The 19,696-nt window shown below is 45.6% G+C and overlaps 1 protein-coding gene across 2 annotated transcripts in view; it reads right to left on the bottom strand.

Moving 5' to 3' along the window:
- The window catches only part of Hk (potassium voltage-gated channel subfamily A regulatory beta subunit hyperkinetic), a 77,669-nt gene that overhangs the window by 24,684 nt on the left and 33,289 nt on the right, over positions 1-19,696 (bottom strand). For both annotated transcript variants that reach the window (XM_075685531.1, XM_075685532.1), the window contains exons 2-4: positions 4,345-4,486; positions 958-1,086; positions 98-141 (exon numbers count right to left, since the gene is read on the bottom strand). In XM_075685531.1, the coding sequence (XP_075541646.1) occupies positions 98-141; positions 958-1,086; positions 4,345-4,394 (223 nt within the window). In that variant the 5' untranslated portion in view covers positions 4,395-4,486. The remainder of the gene's footprint in view (positions 1-97; positions 142-957; positions 1,087-4,344; positions 4,487-19,696) is intronic.

Here is a 19,696-nt window from a genome sequence, read left to right as displayed (position 1 = left end):
AAAAAGAAACAGTATCCTTCCAGTGTTCCAGCATGCGTGCTCGAAAATCTATCAAAGCCCAAAACACATAGGCATATATATACGAACGTATACTAACCTAAACCGACGTTTGATATGCGTAGTCCTGATTTCCCAAGATTTCTGCAGAGGAACAGAAGAATCAATAGGTACGGTGCATTAAAAGAAATGAACAAAATTCATGCACATATCCTCGATATATTTAGGCTAGCGCGAACTTTATTGACAACGGCTTATATATATAACACTGCCTTGGCTGTGAGCGGCGCGCTGGCGAGTACTGCCACGACTAGACGATAAATACAAATGCCACGTGAGTCACATGGAAGTTGTGTACGTCCGGTTCCCACTAATTGCCGATTTCCTTTTTTTTTCATTTCTTTTTACTTCGTGGGGATCGAGGTGCGCTCCGGCGACTCTGTGCGGGAATTCGCCTATTCTGTCGTGCCTATACGCCACTGCCTTTTCACCCGCGGCTGTCGTCGGGGAAGGCTTTTCCCACGGACCTGTTTTCGGCGGTGGAGCGATCGGCAACGCAGGCACAAGGGGGTGGAAATTCAATCTGGAGTCCATCCCCACACTACGGCGTGCCTAATAATCAGATGGTGGTATTGGCACGTGGAACCGCATAATTTTTGTTTCAGGTTGAAACATGCGAGCTAGGAAATCGTACGCAGGGTCAGACGTCGCACATCAGCAGTAATAAATGACGGAATACTGATTGTCTCTGTTCTTTTAAAAAATGGTGCAGTACTGCACGTATGGTCGACACGTAGCGAAGGAACGCCCGAAAAAAAAAAAAAAAGCACGACTCATATCTTCCAAAATGATGATGCTGAAGTACTTGAAGACAAACCGAGAATTACGAGAACGTGAGTGGCTGCCGTATATGTCGTTCGCCCCCCCCCCCCCCCTTCTTATTCGCATGACACGACCCACCTGTAGCGGACAGCCGGCGGCGCGAACATGGACACCTGTCTGGTGGGTGGTTGGCTGGCCAGCACGGAGCTGCCGCTGGACAGTGTCCCCTCGTCCAGGCACTCCAGGCTCGCCATGGGAGCGCGACAGCTGCGGCGTAGAAGAAGGCCGTGTGCAAAGAAATCTGGGGGGGCCGGCTCCGCAACGCGTGATGCTACCGCCTCACTGAGACTATAACCGAGCAAGGTGCGCGTGCGCAATCGTTTAAGACTCCTCCGTGTGTTCTCACTGTTGGTTTGAAATTGAGGCTGGAACTGGTTTGAGTGAGAAAAATCCCGATGTTCACTTTTGGGCATCCTACCTGAAAAACCTGAAAGATTAGTGAAGAATGGGATGCAGTTTCGCGGCTGTGTGCGTATGTCTATTGGCAGTGATAGCAACGTCTCAGACCTTGTCGAGTCTATCCGGGAACATCGTCTGTCTCATTCTGCTCGCATTTTACTAGACTTCGTGTTGATTGAGGCTCTTAGCGTGCTTACTCGTCAGTATCTAATAGGATGACACTGTTGTGCTGATTTCCATAAAAACTCTAAGTGTGTATTTTTTTCTTCAAAAGTTTCTTGATAGACATTGGCATTGTGCGAAAGGGAGCATTTATGAAAATGCATGTTGTTGCTCTTGTTTGATAGAACTCTAGTATTGCGGCCTTCATGATAGCTTGTACTGCGTGGTACTGCAGTAGACATATGTACGAGATGGCTGTGTTCAATACATTGATGCTGTAAAAAGCAGCTGGCTAAAAACTCGGTCACGGTTCGTAAGAAGTGCGTGCTTGGTTGCGTGAAGTCTTTTCTGCAGATTGAATGGGTAAAAAAATGAATCGTGAAAATTGCAATCGTTTAAGGAGAAGTTAAATAAATAAATAAATGAATAAATAAATAAATAACCAAAGAATAATGTTTACTCCATTGACGAATTGCACTCCTTTTCTTATTCCAACAGGTAAGTGTTCTGTAAAGCATAATTCGCCTTTTGCATTTCATGCCTGCGGCGAAGTATCGCAAGACCGAAGGGGTAGAAGATATGAGTGCAAATCATACTTGTACATAACGCATTGCATGTAATTAATTATTTGTAATCAGTTGCGTTCTTTGGAAATTTTGTAATTTAACGATTACTTTGTTTGCACAGTAGCGCTTGCTGCAATCCAATGATTTTTTTCAGTAACCAATTACATGTAGCCAATTACATTTTTAACGAAACAAGCTATAACAGGTGACGAAGCTTTGAGTACTAATGCTTGGCAGGTACCACAGTGTCAAAAGGGAGTGAAATATGCGCGTTGTTTACCTCCGTCACGCAATCTACATTCTGCAGCAATGCCTTGATCACGTGAATACGGCAGCCTTGCAGACTTCGGCATCCTTCTTGGACGTCTGACCTCTCAGAATTTTTTATAAAATGTTTATCTCTCTTTTTCCTTACTGGAAGTGCTTGTAAGCGGCTTTCAGAGGCGTTAAGAGCTGCTACTCAATTATATTTTGTTTAGTGTAGTCAATGACTTCTCTGATATCGATAGTAGTTTATATATATATATATATATATATATATATATATATATATATATATATATATACTATGTGTACTATATATATGTATATAGTAGATAGTAGTGTATGGCCGTTAAACGCATATGTTTGTATCTCTAAGTAACGTACACGTGACTCATACGTAGCTATTTTGGTAAATCAGTTCTATGGAAGCCCACAAGGTGGAGGAAAGTTCATGAAACCGAAAAAATGTCATCCCTCTGTTAGTACGAAGCTACAAAAAGAAGCATTATATGGATTCTCCAGAAAGAAATCTTCGCAATTGAAGAAAAATTTGTCCTGGTCCGGAAACTCGTACGGGGTCAGGATGAATTTTTCTTTAACTGCGAAGCTTTCTAGACAAAACCGAGTAAGGCTTCCTTTGTAGCTTCATGTTAAAGTCGGTTGAATGACGATATTTCCCTTTCATACACCCATTTTTGGGATTATGAGACACGGAAAGTATCTTTAGGGCATATTATGCAGCCTCATATTCAAATAATGTTTAGATTCGCCACCTTATGAAGAAACGTGAACGTTTGCTAGCGTCCTTTAGAATCAGTGGTTCAATTCCTAATCGCTAAGGAGTGATGGGCGCCGGGAGGAAGCCCACCTGATGTTGGCCGACAGATGGAAGCGGCGCTTCTGCGGCTCAACAGCGATGACCACTTCGGAAGTTGATGCCAGAGCATCAGTTAATGGCAGATATTTCGGCTTTTCACTGACTTTGTCGGTAGCGCCTTGCCTTAGATACAGCAAACGATGAAGCGCCGCGGTTCATAGAGGGTCCAGACCTGAGCATCATCGCGGCATTTAATAAGCGCAACCTTGTGAGCGAGGTGTTCAGTGCTTTGCAATGCAGCCCTTCCTCCAGCGCGCACGTCGACCGAGTTTTCAGCGTCGCTGCAGATGTCTTCACGCGAAAATGAGGGAAGATTACCGAATAAAATTTTGAAAAGCAATTATTAGTGAAGGTAATGTGTGATGGGCAGCAGGGAGCGCATTGAAAGAGCCACCTCAGCTCGTTCGGATTACTGTACCTGTGCGAGGTTTAAAGAAATGTGGTGTGGAAAGCAACGTTAACGTAATCGATCATTGTTTAGTAATTTATAATTTACCTTAGTGGCATAAATTGGCAACTGTAATCACTCATACTTTTTAAATAAGTAATTGTAGTTGTAATCGGCTACTTTCTTTTTCTCTAATGTGTACACGTCTGGGGCAAAGGCGGTATGGCTTGCACCGTGTGTATCGTGAATGGATTGAGAGCATAAGGAACGGTAATGTAACTTGATAATGGAGAAAATTATTAAGCGTTATTGTGAGAAGCACGTGTTCACGGACAGAACGCAGTACGCCAGGAAAGGTCAAAGTTTAACAGAGCGCCGAAGCAAAACGTACGATAAAAATATATTTAATTAATTAAGTAAGCAATTAGGTAATTAGTAAGTTGGGTAGTTACGTAAACAATTAATTAATTAGTTAATTAATTCGATTGATTGGTACATTCGTTTGTTTTATAGATTGGCCGATTGATCGAGCGCGTGGCTGTCTAAGCTTCAAGTCCACCTCTCCACCCCTCGCCCCCCCTCCAAAAAAAAGCATAGTAAATGTAAGGCTCTGGGAAACACCCCGGGGGAGGGTTCTTGAATGCGAAAGGTGTCTGATGCAGATGTCAAGGTTCATAAGTCATAAGTGAGCCAGCTAACTGCATCTAGACATCTGATCGCGCACATATACAACGCAGTACCGACACCTCTCTAATGAGACGTGCGGCGAAGCAATACGAGCGTGGGGGATAAAGAGGAATGTTGCTCACTTGTTCTGTATGAGCGCATTGGTGAGGTTGTGCTCGCTCTTGACACTCATGCAGTCCGAGTCGAGGGCCACGTACTGCCTGCCCAGCTTGGACGTGCTCAGCGCCGAATCAGCGTGCACGTCACCCACCAGGCTCGGAGACTCTGCGAGGGAGGGGGGCAGAAGCGAGGCCGTGAGTATATGCATGCGAACGCCGAAACGGTTCATTTCAGCGTGGGCTAAAGCGCAGAGGCAGCAGGGCGCGGACCAAGTCGGTGCAATGCTAATGGTAACAATAACCGAGCGGTTGATGCGTAAAACATTGTAACGCTGAGCCACTTGGCGTGACTGCACCTTATAACGAGTAGAACCAAGCGACAATGAGCGCACACTCACCAGCTTTTTTTTTTTTTTTTACAGCGAGGCTGTTAAGGGGAGTTCCGCAACCGTTTTCATGCGACGGCGGCGAAAGGCCGATGGCTGCGTGTGGTGCCGTGGTAGCAATAAAATCTCAATAACAAGACAACAGCGAGCAACACCGCCTGCTTCGGAGCCCCGAAGCGGTCGCATGTACGACAGAGCATTGGTATGACATGCTTGGTGGGAACGCGTAGCCAGTCGTCGGCGTCGGTGATGAGCTATATGATCAGCCACGCAGCGCTGCCTTACCAAAGGCTGGCCTAAAGTGCGGCCAGATGTGGGCGACGGTAGACCCGGCGCAGCATCCGGGAACATGCGTCGGTTTTAACAGGGCGTATGAAAGTGTTAATCTCGGATATAACGAAGAAATTGAAAAGGATCGTCTATAGCGAAGAAATAGGAATTCCACCGGTTATAAGGAGACGTCTATAAGGTCGTGGGTAATTTTAAAGTCTTTAGAGTAAGCGTCAACAGTTGAAAGACAGCGCTTGTCCTTGTCTGTTCTTCGGTTTTGTCAATGACAAAAAATCGCCCTGTTATACGTTAAGTCATGCAGAACCAGCTAGTTTGATCTCCGAAAGCGTTTGCCTTTGAGTCCCACAGCTGTACTCGTGCTGTATACGAGTGACACCGTATAGTGTTGGGTTGCGGTCTAGTTTTCACCTGACTGGATGTAATTAGCAACCACTGCCAATAAAAAAAAAGTGTATGTTTAGGTAGGCCTTGCCTTGTGAAAAACAATTCAGAACCCCAAAGCTACTGTGGCAAATGCTGTCCTTTTGAACATGCTTAACGTTTGTGCGTGATTCACGTCAAAGTACGGGACTCTCGACCATAGAATGTCAATAAAGAAAGGAGACCCACGTGAATTAACGGCATAAACAGCCTGCGTAGAGTCATTAGAATTCTACATGATTAATGTTCGCATACTTCATAGTATGGTCTCAGCGAGCCCTCTTTTCTAAATACTGTTCAGGGGCAAAACAAACGAATGCAATCAACGAAAAGAAAGAAGAATGTTCCCAGCCGGCTGGTCTCATCTAACCATCCGCTATAAATTACACAGCAGGCCTTCTACGGAATATATGATCCCGGGACCATGACCTTTGGTTTCGCCGACGCGCAAACCTCAATAAGCACTACTTTGTTTCTTGAGATGCACCAGCCTACATCATCGCTCGTGCCTAACTGAACGACGAACGCGTCTTATTGCCTGTGCGCGATTTCGTACAGTGGGCTTTTCTCCTTTTCATTCTTTCGGTACCCTTTTCGCTTTCTCCAACGCGTGGTATAGCCAGTCACGCTAAGCCTGCAGTTATGCACCCCGGCTTTCCCTCGTTACTTATTTCTTCCTCCCCCGTTATAGTGCACGTCTTTGGGGTGGTAGACACATTTCCCGCTTCCATCTTTCCGCGGTATTTTCTCATCCTTACTGCCGCCACGGCTTCTCCTTCGCGGTTATGCTTTGAGCACATGCGGCGTCCTCGCTTCTCTATTCATCCCTTATTTCCACATAAACGGCGTCCAGCAGAGCCACGGGATTTGGTAACACGCAGGCTCGGGAACGCTGAGGCCGGTCGGCATAGGACGCGTAGACAAAAAAAAAAAATGCGGCGGTTTATGCCTGCGTGCACGCGAATGTCTGCTTTATATGCTCGCGCGACAATGATGCCGCCGCAATTTATAACGCCCGCTGTGGGCGGCGCAAGCCATTTGAGCGTTATACAGCGTCAGCCGCCTCTACATAGTGCCGCAGTAAGCAGTGGAGGATTCACGCCTATACACAGTTCACGCGACGTATGCCGGAATGGGCGCGAGTGGCGAGTTATCTGCAGACGACAACAAGCCGGCAACTTCTGCGCGGCTACTGCGAACAGAGAGAGAGAGAGAGAAAGAGAGAAGACAGGAAAAGCAGTATTGCGAACAGAATGGGGACAAAGATAGTAGAGGTGGGCAAAAGAAGCTCACACTAGATTTTCGTTCCATCACATTTTTTTTTTATTTACTAATGCAGGAAGTTAAAGTGAACACACCAGGAAAAGAAGTGAAGAAACGAAAAAAAGAAACTGTTGTCTGCCACAAATGTTCTCGGGCCCCAAACCGCTAGCAACCGCACTGCACGCAAAGCTGTTTGTGAGTGCTACATGCTAGGTGCCGCTGACGTACTTTTACGGTGCCGATGTTCTGAACAGTGGCGTTGCCAGGGGGGTGGCACACCGGGCAACGTGCCCCCCTCCCCCCCAAATTTCTGTGCTAGCATGCGGCCTTCCCAGCCCTCCTCCCCTCTTCCTCCTGCCTTCCGTGTCCGGTCAAGTTGGGGACACCCCTTTCCCCCCCTCCGGAAAAAATTTCTGCGCACGTCCCTGGTTCTCATAGACGCTGCAGCGCGTGACGTCACGAAGATGCGGCGTCACAGATAAAAAGAAAAGAAGCAAATTTCTCCATTTGTACTGGTATGAATTTGCTCAGAAGGCAATATTATCACGCTTCATCGAGTTAAAAAAATACTAGGCAATCAATATACTGTTCAAGGCTGCGAACAGTGAAGACGATTGTCACCAGCATTGAGACTAATACACTTCGTCGTTATAATGCTGTCGTTTCGAAGCGCTACACACGAGCTTTTAAATTAATTGTCTTAACAAATTCCTGCAGTATTCAATGTATTCGCCTATCATTAGGACCATGTCATTATTATGCGGCGTAATTAATTTGATGTTTTCCGGAATTTTTAGAAATCGCCTGTGGCGGATAGCATAATTTTTTCTCCTTGAGCAAGTTTATTCGAATAGGTGGACTTCACCGGCACGAGAAATCGACACACATATTCGACCAATTAACTTCTGAATTAATTACCTTACGATACATATTGCAATTTACGAACTGTACAAGACGTATCCACTTGAAATGAATCTATAGGATCACACTAGTTTCGAGATATTATTTCCGAAAGTGTAGGACGAAATACATGGGCATTCAAATTACTTCTTTGCTTCAATGCACAAAAGCGCATTTTGTTTAAAGAGTAAGTGGAACAACAGTGAACTTTAACGGTGAGTTTAATGGCGCATATCACGAAAGTGGTGTCATTCTGGTAATTCATTCCAAGTGTATAACCATTGCGATCTCACCAGCTACAATTGGTCAATTGCAATATGCGCCGAAAGTAATTAATTAGGAAGGTGATTTGTAATGTCTCGTTAAATAATTGAATAAGTGTTTCGCATTATCGTGCAAATAATAATATTCGCCTCTCTAAATAATCTTGCTCAGTGACTAGAATTACATTATCTGTAACAGGTGATATTTAAGAATTCCGTGAAACTTAAAAATGATCGACCCGTATAAACCTTATTATTGTTATACGCGTAAACCTTTGAGTTTTGTATCGTGTTTACTTACAGTGCATATGTGAGTAACTGAAATATATTTTCATATAAAAGTTTAAATGCATTTACCTTGGCGGATATTTAAAACAATATATTGTGTTTTTATGTGCATTTATTGTGTTCTTACTCCTACTTTTTTTATCAATTTCTCGTCTTTATTTCATTTTTCTCTGCAATTGGGTGAGGTGGAATGCCAGGTCTGCGTCTATGCCACGCTGTAAGAACAATTTTCGTACACCGTGGTCTATGCGAACCTGCCCAGCTATCACCGGAATAACTGTTTGTAATCTTTCTCGTGAATTACAGTCGGCGTTCATTATGATGTTACGCGCTATCTAATGACAAGATTTACGGCACTCCGTTAAAACAGAAGGACTCTGGGGTTTTGCCTGCTAAAACAATTTTTACAATTTCTCTGCTATGAAAATGCGGCCACAGCGGCCTGGATCGAACCCGGGACCTCGACTTCAGCAGCGCTACGCTACAGCCACTAGGCAACCTTAGTGGGTAGGACAATTTGTTGAGATGCTAGTGATCCAGTTAAGGGAAATGCGCGTAATAAATCGAGGGCTACAGTGGTCAAGGTTACAACCAACAGTAATTATTTGAGCGCAGCTTTGGGTTGTGAACTTGATGTCCTTGATGTAGGCAGGACAGCATTCAGTTTCGATCATGGACGCTCCCAAGTTCTTCACGTTCAGGTATATTTCTCGTCACTTTATTCGTTCGTCGAGGAGGCAGGCTCCTCACCTGCTTCGTGACAAACTTCCTCAGATAGCTGGACGAAATTGTGACGCAATAAAGGCCAATGAACAAGTGTACGTTCACAACATCATCTTTCTCGGCGTTTTAGTGCTAACCATCCTCCTCAGCAGATCGTCCCGCCTTGCGTGAAGTTGAATATCTCAGGAAATAAAAAAAAAATCGCCACTGTGCTACATATAGAGGCAAAGCTTCTTATGCTTCAATAAATGCACCAGTTCCAGGAGAGTATAGCACACTCGTCTCCACAGCTGTTATATCCTGGCTCCGAATGGGTCTTAAATGTCATAAACAATTTTTTATATCATGTAGATTATTGCTCCACAATCTACGAAATAATGAAAACATTGACCTTCACTTCTCTTGCTGGTCCTGAAGTCTGCTTTCTATGTGTACCGAGTCACGTGCGTATCGCAGGAAATGAGATGGCGGGAGGATTAGCCACTGCAGCGCATGAATTGCAGCGCACCCTGACTTCCGTTACAAGTTTAGTATCAGAGGACAATTAGTATTCGTGCCCTGCGGCACAAACATTGCGTGAATGCACGAGTTGATGAACAAAGTCGTCACTCCTGTACAGTCGATCCACTCCTGCGGTTCTCACCTAACAAAAAAAAAAAAAGAATGAAATAAAAAAAAACTGACCACGCTTTTGGCACGTTTCTTCGTCAACTTTAGACGTAGCCTAGACACCTAATTTCTTGGGTTGCTTCATAAGACGAAATTCTTCAGGCCTGTAGTTTCTGTGACCATATCGATGCGTCAGTAAAGAAAGTTATTTCAGAATACCCGCAGCGTGATCAGCAGCGCGTTCGTCTGAGTGACCGTTCTAACTTCCTTTCACAGACATCCTCTCACAGTGCGTGATGTCCTTGCACCGCGCATGTCTGCCCTGATCAGCAGGGGTGTGCTGTCAGTACCCTTCGTGATTTGTTTTCTGAGGCGAAAACAACCGAACGAGCGCTTCGAGTGCTTCTGGCTCAGCCACAGTTTCTATGTGCGCCGATAGGTGGGGTAAAAAAAATTAGATGATCGCTGTGCGACACAACAGACGGAAAACAGACATTGCACAAATGAATACGAAGACGCGTCATCTGAGCTTGGCACGAGCTGGCTTCCATCCTGGTCTCTGGTTGCGCTGCTCTTGTAGATACGTTGTAATTACTTGACGTAGCGTATTATCGTTGTTTGCGCCGTCTGTTGTAACGAAAACGTGAAAGCAGGATATCAGGGCGAAATCAGGGCTACGAAACGTACGCCTACATTTATCATTAGCCGCGAGCTGCTACAACAAACTTGTTTACAAACTCACCAGAGGAAGTACCAGTATCGTGGGCGTCGCATATTTATGACGCTTGCTCCGTCTCACCTCTAAGCGTCAGAACAGCTCGACTTGAAGTTCTTCATTTCACAGTTATGCAGTGAATAATTTCGAGAGAATCGGAATCCCGCGTTCTTCCCTGCCCGTTTTTCTCAGCTCTCTTCAACAATGCAACACGGTTAGCGCTAGAAACGCTAAAACCCTTTCCAGATCACGAAGTCTCGGCTCGGCTCGAGTCTTCGACCTAATGCGCTCCCCTGCGCTGACTCAACTAAGTCTACAGGCTGCACTAGCTGCAAAGCAAAAGAAGATTCGCACTATACTTCCGCTTCGTGAAGCAATGAATACAAATCAAAATTAACCTAGTAACTCAAACGTGCACCAACAGACATCCAGTGTCCTGTCAATATTGGCCTCTTACTGGTCATGCAATGCAGAACCAGTATTGGTTCGACGATGTTTATACGTACGGCCGATTTTATTTCTCCCGTTCTACTGCGTAAGTCTTTTCCCTCTACTATTCGGGTAAATCATGGAATGCATGGCACGAGGTACCGCGCGGGAACGCAGGGCACAGCCGGCGTCCTGCCTTTCATCCATAATAGAGGGACACGCGAGCGTCCGTTACTAGGCGTGGCGTTCGGAAAGAAGTGAGGATAAAGAGGAGACCGAGAGAACGACAGGGAGGGAGTCGCGAGGATCAGCCGCTCGGGGTGTCCGGTAAACAAATAGGCGCCCTCCATAAATGATGCCATCCTCGCGCCAAGGGCGGCCGCGAAAACGAGCAGCGACGTGCTCCTACCGGTTCTGGGCAGGCTTAAGCTTGCTATACTGAGGCCACGGAGTATATGCTGCAGGACCCCTCTCTCTCTCTCTCTCTCTCTCTCTCTCTCTATATATATATATATATATATATATATATATATATATATATATATATATATATATATATATATATATATATATATATATATATATATATATATATATATGCGCGATCCCTAGAGAATCTGCATCACACTTGAGCGGTGCCGGTCTGGGCGCAAGCTTGCAGTCTGCGTTGACGTTTATATTGTGGCTCCCAAATGTCAGCGCTTGCCGCGGTTTTCTTTTTCTCTAGTCGAACCCGAGCCCGAGAGGTGCTATACGCGTAAGCTAGCCATGAACAACGGCGGGAAACCTCTTTGAGGTATATACATGTACGCGTCAGCGCGGATGCCTGCGTGTACTAGCGCGCGTACATATGTAGATGAGTGCGTGTGTGTATCTTCAAACCTGCATCTATATATATAGGTGCTTCTGACCTTTCAAGCAGAAAGCGGACTACCTTTTTTTTTTCGAACACTGTGACGAAGTTGGAAGGTGGGGTGAGGGATTATGGCTTGAGAAAGGAGATCAATACCGACGGAACGTAAGGTACTGCAGCAAAGGCAAGAAGGCTTACGCCCCGCTCCGCCCCCCTCCCCGCGCCCGCAGTTAAGCTGTTAAAACTGAAAAAATCGTGGGACTGTAGTGCAGCAAAGTGAATGCATGCAGTACTGTAATGCTGTTCATGATGATGATGTTGATGACGATTACAGAGGTGGTATCAAAGGTGGGGCGCAGAATGACAAGCCGAAGAAAAGAAAAGAAGCACGCTGACGCAGAGTACAACGAACGGAGTTTGTTTCCCATACGAAATGACAGTTGAGAAACGTTAACGTGCTCAGCAGAGCGCAGTACACAACCGCGAGAAAGTATAGCCACCAACGGGGTGGGGGAGGGGGGGGGGGGGGCTGGTTCGTGCGCATTGCACCTGGCGCTCGAAACTTAGGGCAATTAGGGCTCCTCTGCACCAACCACGCCTGCTCTATTATTATGAGGAAACGTTTCATTCCTCGTTGTTTTGTTCGCCAGTGTGAAAAGGGTTGGGTTATTGCCTTCTCGCCATATTTTTTGCCCTAATTGGAACTTTCATTGCTTTATGATTTACGCACAACAAGCTATCCAGCAGCCAGTCTTCTAATTTGAATGCAGGGGATAAGAACAGCTACTTTCTCGGCATTACGTACCCCCAAAAAAGCAACAGACACACTTCAACCTGGTGCCACGTACTGCGCCAAGCAATTCACTTTTCCATGCCCCGCCTCAAGCAGGTGCTCGCACGTTTTACAGGTTGTTTCAGATAACTTGAACCAAGGAATGAAAAAGAGTTTTCAACCGCAGCTGAATGCAACAACCAACAACATATGGTTCGCCGCCATGTGGCGCTCCTTAGAGTATTTTTTTTAATATTATGTTTAAGAATCGCGCGAGCCGTTAAGGATTCTGACCCTCTGCGAAGCCGATGCCTGCGGCTGCTCACTTCGCCACGGTCCACGCGCACGATTGTTTCAGTCGAAGCGCGGTTCAGAGCGCTGCAATACGATACCGCATGGGTGCAGTCACGTGGTTTTATTTCATATTTCGTGCGCATTCTTTAAGACAGAAAAGTCACCATGCAGCATGTCATCATCATCATCATCATCAGCCGGGTTACGCCCACTGCAGGGCAAAGGCCTCTCCCATACTTCTCCAACAACCCCGGTCATGTACTAATTGTGGCCATGCCGTCCCTGCAAACTTCTTAATCTCATCCGCCCAGCTGACTTTCTGCCGCCCCCTGCTACGCTTCCCTTCCCTTGGGATCCAGTCCGTAACCCTTAATGACCATCGGTTATCTTCCCTCCTCATTACATGTCCTGCCCATGCCCATTTCTTTTTCTTGATTTCAACTAAGATGTCATTAACTCGCGTTTGTTCCCTCACCCAATCTGCTCTTTTCTTATCCCTTAACGTTACACCTATCATTCTTCTTTCCATAGCTCGTTGTGTCGTCCTCAATATGAGTAGAACCCTTTTCGTAAGCCTCCAGGTTTCTGCCCCGTAGGTGAGTACTGGTGAGACACAGCTATTATATACTTTTCTCTTGAGGGATAACGGCAACCTGCTGTTCATGATTTGGGAATGCCTGCCAAACGCACTCCAGCCCATTCTTATTCTTCTGATTATTTCCGTCTCATGATCCGGATCCGCCGTCACTACCTGCCCTAAGTAGATGTATTCCCTTACGACTTCCAGTGCCTCGCTGCCTATTGTAAATTGCTGTTCTCTCCCGAGACTGTTAAGCATTACTTTAGTTTTCTGCATATTAATTTTTAGACCCACTCTTCTGCTTTGCCTCTCCAGGTCAGTGAGCATGCATTGCAATTGGTCCCCTGAGTTACTAAGCAAGGCAATATCATCAGCGAATCGCAAGTTACTAAGGTATTCTCCATTAACTTTTATCCCCAATTCTTCCCAATCCAGGTCTCTGAATACCTCCTGTAAACACGCTGTGAATAGCATTGGAGATATCGTATCTCCCTGCCTGACGCCTTTCTTTATTGGGATTTTGTTGCTTGCTTCGGCCCATCCAATTCGCCACGTGTGAGGACTGTGGTAACGAGGAGACTTTTCAACACCTTCTTTGTGAGTGTCCTCGATTTAATTTGCAGAGACAATCACTCGCAACCGCGATAGCGCGCTTTGACCAAAGGCCTCTCACAGAGGAACTTATTTTAAAATACCGCCATCACAAGCCATCGCAGCAGAGGGCGACGAGGGCACTGTTGCGGTTTTTGAGGGCGACAGAATTGGACAGGCGGCTGTAGCCTGAACAGATGTTGATAGTGCGGCAAGTGTCACTGTGCTGTGCGATGACAGTATTCGGTGCCAGTGACCGATTGTGATTGTGTGCCTACGCTCCTTCCTTTCCTTATCTCTACTTTGTTACCACTTTACCTCCCCCTCCCCTCTCTCCCCAGTGTAGGGTAGCCAACCGGATCTTTTTCTCTGGTTAACCTCCTTGCCTTTCCCCTTTCCTCTCTCTCTCTCTCTCTCTCTCTGTTGCTTGCTTTATGGAGGACTACGGTACGCAGCATGTACGTTGCCGCAAAAAAATGGATTGGTCGTTTCTGAACATCCTCTACAACGCAACGAAATGCGCTTGGCCCTAAAGTGGATATTGAGAATGTTTGCATAATTCGTCTTAGTTAATGAACTAAGAATTAAGCGGAATATAAAAAAAAATGTATTCTAAGGAGCGCGACATGACGGCAAACCATATGCCGCTGACTTCACCTACCTGCGGTTTACCACTGTTTCTAAATTCTTGGTTCAAATTACCCGAATTAAACACTCTGTAGATGACCCCCTGTATCATTTCCATCTCTCCAGCACTTCTTACCTATACCTTGCTCAACCAAGTGCCTTTGATTACGTCTTCATATCTTGTGCACTCCGTATCGACTCTAACCTTTTATCAGACTTTCCCTGCACGCAAGCCTTGATGACGCGGGCGATTTGTGCGACGTTTTCGATTCGGCCTCAACCGTGTTTCGACGCACCACTGGGCGCTTCGATTTTTCTCCGCATCGGTAAACAGGATGCGAAGGAGACCCGCATTGGCTTTGTCGTGCCCCACCGCCTTATGCCTCTCACGTATAGAGGCATCGCCATTTGCGCTGTTGTTGACGCCTGGACATCAGCGCGCGGGTAGGATGACGTCACAGTATAGGCATCGACGTCAGCGCCGCCGCGAGCGAACATCTCCGAGCGTAACGGACTTACCGAGTCGAGTGAACGGCTACCCAACTTTACAAGTGCTCGGTGCACTAAAACACTCGTGCGATAAGGTTAGGAAGGAACCTTAGTGCTTAAAGTCAGTTCGAAGCTCTAGGCCCTTTGGGTTCGGAAACCTGTACTTTAATTACTAGTACGGCGACGCACATAGGCTTCTCACTGCGGGTTTTTCTTTGCGTATATGTGCGTGTTCTAGTAATCACAAGAATGCGCCAGAACGAGTTTGATGCAACGGAAGTTTCGATGTGCCCTTCACTGCACTTATTCAGCTCTTCCTTGCTGTTTGTGTGAGGTGCGTGTGCCGATTCCGTGGAGTCAGTGCAGTTCGTGCTACCGATTCACCCCACCATTGCCTCATGGACGTTGCCTACATTGGCGCCGCCAATAAAACCCCTCATTATGAAACCCGAAATCACTTGTTGATGCCCTTTGTGTGAGGAGAATGCTCGATGACATCTGTTATGTTCTGTTCTCTTTAACAGCTTTTGTGGACAAACTTCAATAAAGCTTAGACTGGGACTAGTTGTTATCGCATCCTTCTCCTTGGTGCGCTATACTGTTATACGAAGGCAAAAAAATAAGTTGAAGAAGTAGTCGACCTCCTCAGTAGAGCACAACCAGTCAAGTGCCTTGCTATAGATGCAAAAGAACTTTTTTTACAATGTTCCATAAGAAGCAGCCTTGCAAGCTGTTGAAGAAGGCATCGATACCCACGGGCAGTAAGGTTCCAAAATCACAGCGGATTTAGCGTTGATGCCTTTCTTAAAGCCGATAAGGTTATACCTTGATTCGCTGTTCGTCATGTTTTAGGGACAAGCGTTTTTACAGAATGCAGGGATCTGTATTGGGTCATGTTTAGCTCCATTGCTGTACGACATATTTCTAGCTAAGGGGGACAGAAAATTGCAAAAAAAAAAGCTACATAGCCTTGAAGCAGTTGGATGTTTCCGTTACGTCGATTATTTTCTTCTTTGTCTCACATTCGACCAGTTCGCAGAAGTTGCTGAAACAGTAAGTGTGGAAATGTTCACGCGGACACGCCAAGGCCTGAAGTTTACGGTGGAAATGCTAGATAATGATAGCCTCCAATCCTTAGACTTAAAATTGAGATTCAGTGCAACTCACAAGTGTTGGAAGTACAAAACGAGCAGTGAAAAAAGTCTGCTCCTTTAGGATTCAGGGCATTCTAAGTTAGTTAAAAGAGCAATTGTGAACTCGAGCATTAACCTAGCCATCCAAAAATCATGTGACCACAGCATCAAAGGTAATATGTAGCGGCAGGCCACGAAGCTTAAGGACCGCGGTTATCCCGTTACACTTATAACGTCCATCTCCGAAAACGTTTTGAGAGGCTTAAATAGCAAAAATAACGCTACAAAGGGCGGCGAGGATAAGAAGGTAACTGTCGTACCTTATATGCATAAAATTTCACATGGCCTCAAAAAGATTGGCGAAAGGCACGGCGCAAAGTGGTTTTCTCATCTCCTTTAAAGATGAAAGGCTTATGCAAAAGAATAAATAATAACGAAACAAAATCTGACAAAAACACATGCGAAATAAAGCACACAAAAGAAAACAGGTATTTGGAATGCGTTGACAACCTTGTGTACAAGATACCTTTCACGTGCGGAAAATCACACATAGGCCAGATCGACAGACAGATGTATTAATATCAAGTAAAGAGTACACAGGTGTGCGACAAAAATGCTCCAGTCACCAGGACATTTGGCGACGCATTGCGCATGATGCGGCTCCAAGGCTATCTTCAAGGAAACCAAGGCCTTGGCTCGATGCAGATCTAAAAAAGCACGTGAAATTTTGGAAGCGTTTTTCATGCTCAAAAATGACTCGAGAAACCCCGTTAGCACCCCTTCTTTGGCGCTGGGAGAAAAAGCCCTTAAATTGACAGACGGATGTTAGACCTAGCCTTACTTGTTATTCTTAAATCAGATGTGCGTAGTTTGGCTTCTTTTTCCTCTTTCGTTTCCTGTTCTCTATTTATTTTACAGTCATTCTTCGTGTAAGTACTTGACGTGCGCTAGCGGACAATAAACAGTTGAAAGTTTGCGCACATGTGCGTCTGTCTTTTGTCCTTCGTATAACAGCATAGCGCAGCAAGCAGAAAGGGGACCAACTTCATTGATAACCCTTTTGAAAAATTTTCGCATCGTTCAACTAACGCACGATCACCGCTACGCCAATAGTAAAAAAACCCTCATTACGAAATCTGAAACCTTTGCTGTGCCCTTTGTTTGTTGAGAAGATTTGGTGAACACCACGACTGTTGACGAGCTTCGTTGACAAACTTTGTTGACAACACATTTGCGCGTTGCTAATCACGCTCAGCTAACAAAGCATCAAGCACTCGAGCTTCCGTGTTGTTTGCGCTCTGCGTCCTTGTAGCCATTCACTCTCCCTCTCAGGGCTTCATGACGGGGCGCATAAACAAGCGACGAAGTTCTTCTTTTTTTCCGAAAATAAAAACCCTTCCGAGATGCAAGTGGGCAGCACGCTCACACACACGGCCGCGCTTACACAGCAGCGCAGGAGCCAGGATGAGGACCGGAACAGGGTTTTCCGGGTGAAGCGGGGAGCAGAGGGTGTATAACTGCACCAGAAGACAAGCAAGCGGGGACCATATAGCCGCAGGGAGCCGCAAAGCGTGCTTCGCCGGGAGTGTCAGAAATAAGACTGAAAGGGTCCCGATGCGAGCGTTGGCCAAGCTTGGCCCCAGCTGCTGTGCGGTTGCCCCAAGTTGCGCCCTGGGACGTCTTCATTTTCGGCGCCTCCGGGTTTAGTAAGTCGTTCCGCGGCTGTGAGTTGCCCAATAATCGTTGGTAAGAGCGAAAGAAAGAAAGAAAGAAAGAAAGAAAGAAAGGAAGAGAGAAAGAAAGAAAGAAAGAGAGAAAGAGAGAAAGAAAGAAAGAAAGAAAGAAAAAGAAGGTAGGCAGGAAGGAAGGAAGGTAGGAAATAAAGAGGAACGAAATATTTCTCTTTCAACTCGATGTCAAGATTTTTTTTTTGTCTGCTGTTCGCGAAGATGATTCCCCCTCCCTTTCCGCTCTGACTGGCGGAATTATGGCGTACACTTATCCTCGCTGTCACCGTAGCTAGGGGTAAACAAAAACCCCAATCCGAAACTGAGCGGCCGACACGAAATGTTGGTGAGCCGTCAAAAACAGGGAGGAGTAGTGCTAGTGAGCTAGTAGTCGTTAGTGTACAGACAGGGTGTCATCTGTGCACGAGGATGTGTCTACCTATAGGAATGTGTCGCCTGAAAGCAGCCCAACCCTATAAGAAAGCTATACGCGTGTGCTTCAGATCTAATCTCTGCAGAAAAAAACAAAAATGTTGTCTTGGTCTAAAGATCGAACCCGGCAGCCAGTGATATCCCTGCTCACCCACTAGGTGGTTTGTAGACCGTACCCCCCCCCCCTGGTTTTTATGGACCCCCCCCCCCCCCTTGAAGCTCTAAATTTTACTCATCTCAATTCTTGTACTAAACGTCTGGGCACTTTGGTCAAGCGCCATTAAAAGGAGGAGCGAAATACCACGTTACCATCTAAAGCGAAACAAAGAGAAGATAGGCACCTGTCTACTTTAATCTAAGGGGTTTTACTTCGAACCAAGGACCGAATTTCTCTGAAAATATGAAGCCTCATAGGAAGCTTATGCTGCAGTGGGCGTCAGGGGAAAAGAAAAATGAAGGGATGTGGTTCGAGGTACGAAACTATAAATGGACAATGTTTTTAAGTACAGGCAATGCTTATCAATATTGGAAACAAGTGATACAACCTAAAGTAAACTTTATAAAGAAATTAAATTTAAAAAAAAGACAGCGTGCAGCCGTGATGCTTCCAATATAGACCCTTCTAAGAAAAAACCCCTACATGTGGCGCCACAGGCTTCAGCCATCGGAAGACGTCCCAGAAAACTTCCGATCTTTGATGTTTACGTGTGTTTACGCTTGGTTTACGTGGCCGCGTCTCAGCTTTTCTTAGCAGGCTGCCGCAGTTTTTTTTCGCTAAAATATTTTCCTGTAGCGGTCCTCTTTCATGTGCCCGCTTTATAAGTGCTGCATAATCCATATACTCCCTAAACATTGTTTCAAAAACTTAAATATTCTCATTGACGCTGGCAACAAGTTTGGAAATGTTCTTATGCACTGATAAATGCTCAGACATTTAGAAACTGAATAGTGACCTTTTTCGGTAAACATTGAATTTCTAAAAAATAAGTTTTTTTTTTCAGATTAAATAGAAAACACCGCCTCCTAGGTGTACATAGAGAAAAAGGGAAACATACGTCAGGGGGATGAGCATTTGGGTAATAGACGTCTATTTTTCTTTTTTATTTTACTAATGGACTAAAAAAAAAAGCGTCTATAGTTTATCTAGCCTCCGAGTACTACGTTTCAATCACTGAGCACCATATATTTCCGTAGCAGATTCGCTACGGTCTAGCAGTTCTCACATTAATAAAGGGGCCGTTCACACGCAAGAGCTTCGTGTCCCATGGGAATTGACGGTCTTCACCTCCGCAGCTGAGACGGCTCCGGAGCTTGGGCTACGAAGGCGAGCACTCAGATGTATAGTCGCCATTTTGCCGTCTTGTCAGTGTATCAGTTTTCCTTTCAGGGTATATTTTGCTTCCTCGCGCTTCCCAACTGTAGCTGCATCCGGCACATGACTGCTTGCTGTGCATCGACGGCGAACGCAAGGGTACGGGTGTGTACACGCTTGCCGCCACCAACTGCTCTCATCGCGCTATGTTGCGTGAAATGGACCATGACCGAAAATTGAGCTAGTTTCTAAAACTATAGGATTGACGAAGCATTGAAA

This window comes from Dermacentor variabilis, chromosome 3 (assembly GCF_050947875.1).
Source record: "Dermacentor variabilis isolate Ectoservices chromosome 3, ASM5094787v1, whole genome shotgun sequence".
NCBI lineage: Eukaryota > Metazoa > Arthropoda > Arachnida > Ixodida > Ixodidae > Dermacentor > Dermacentor variabilis.
The sequence above is the reverse complement of the archived record's forward strand: the minus strand, read 5'-3'. Positions and strand labels throughout refer to the sequence as shown.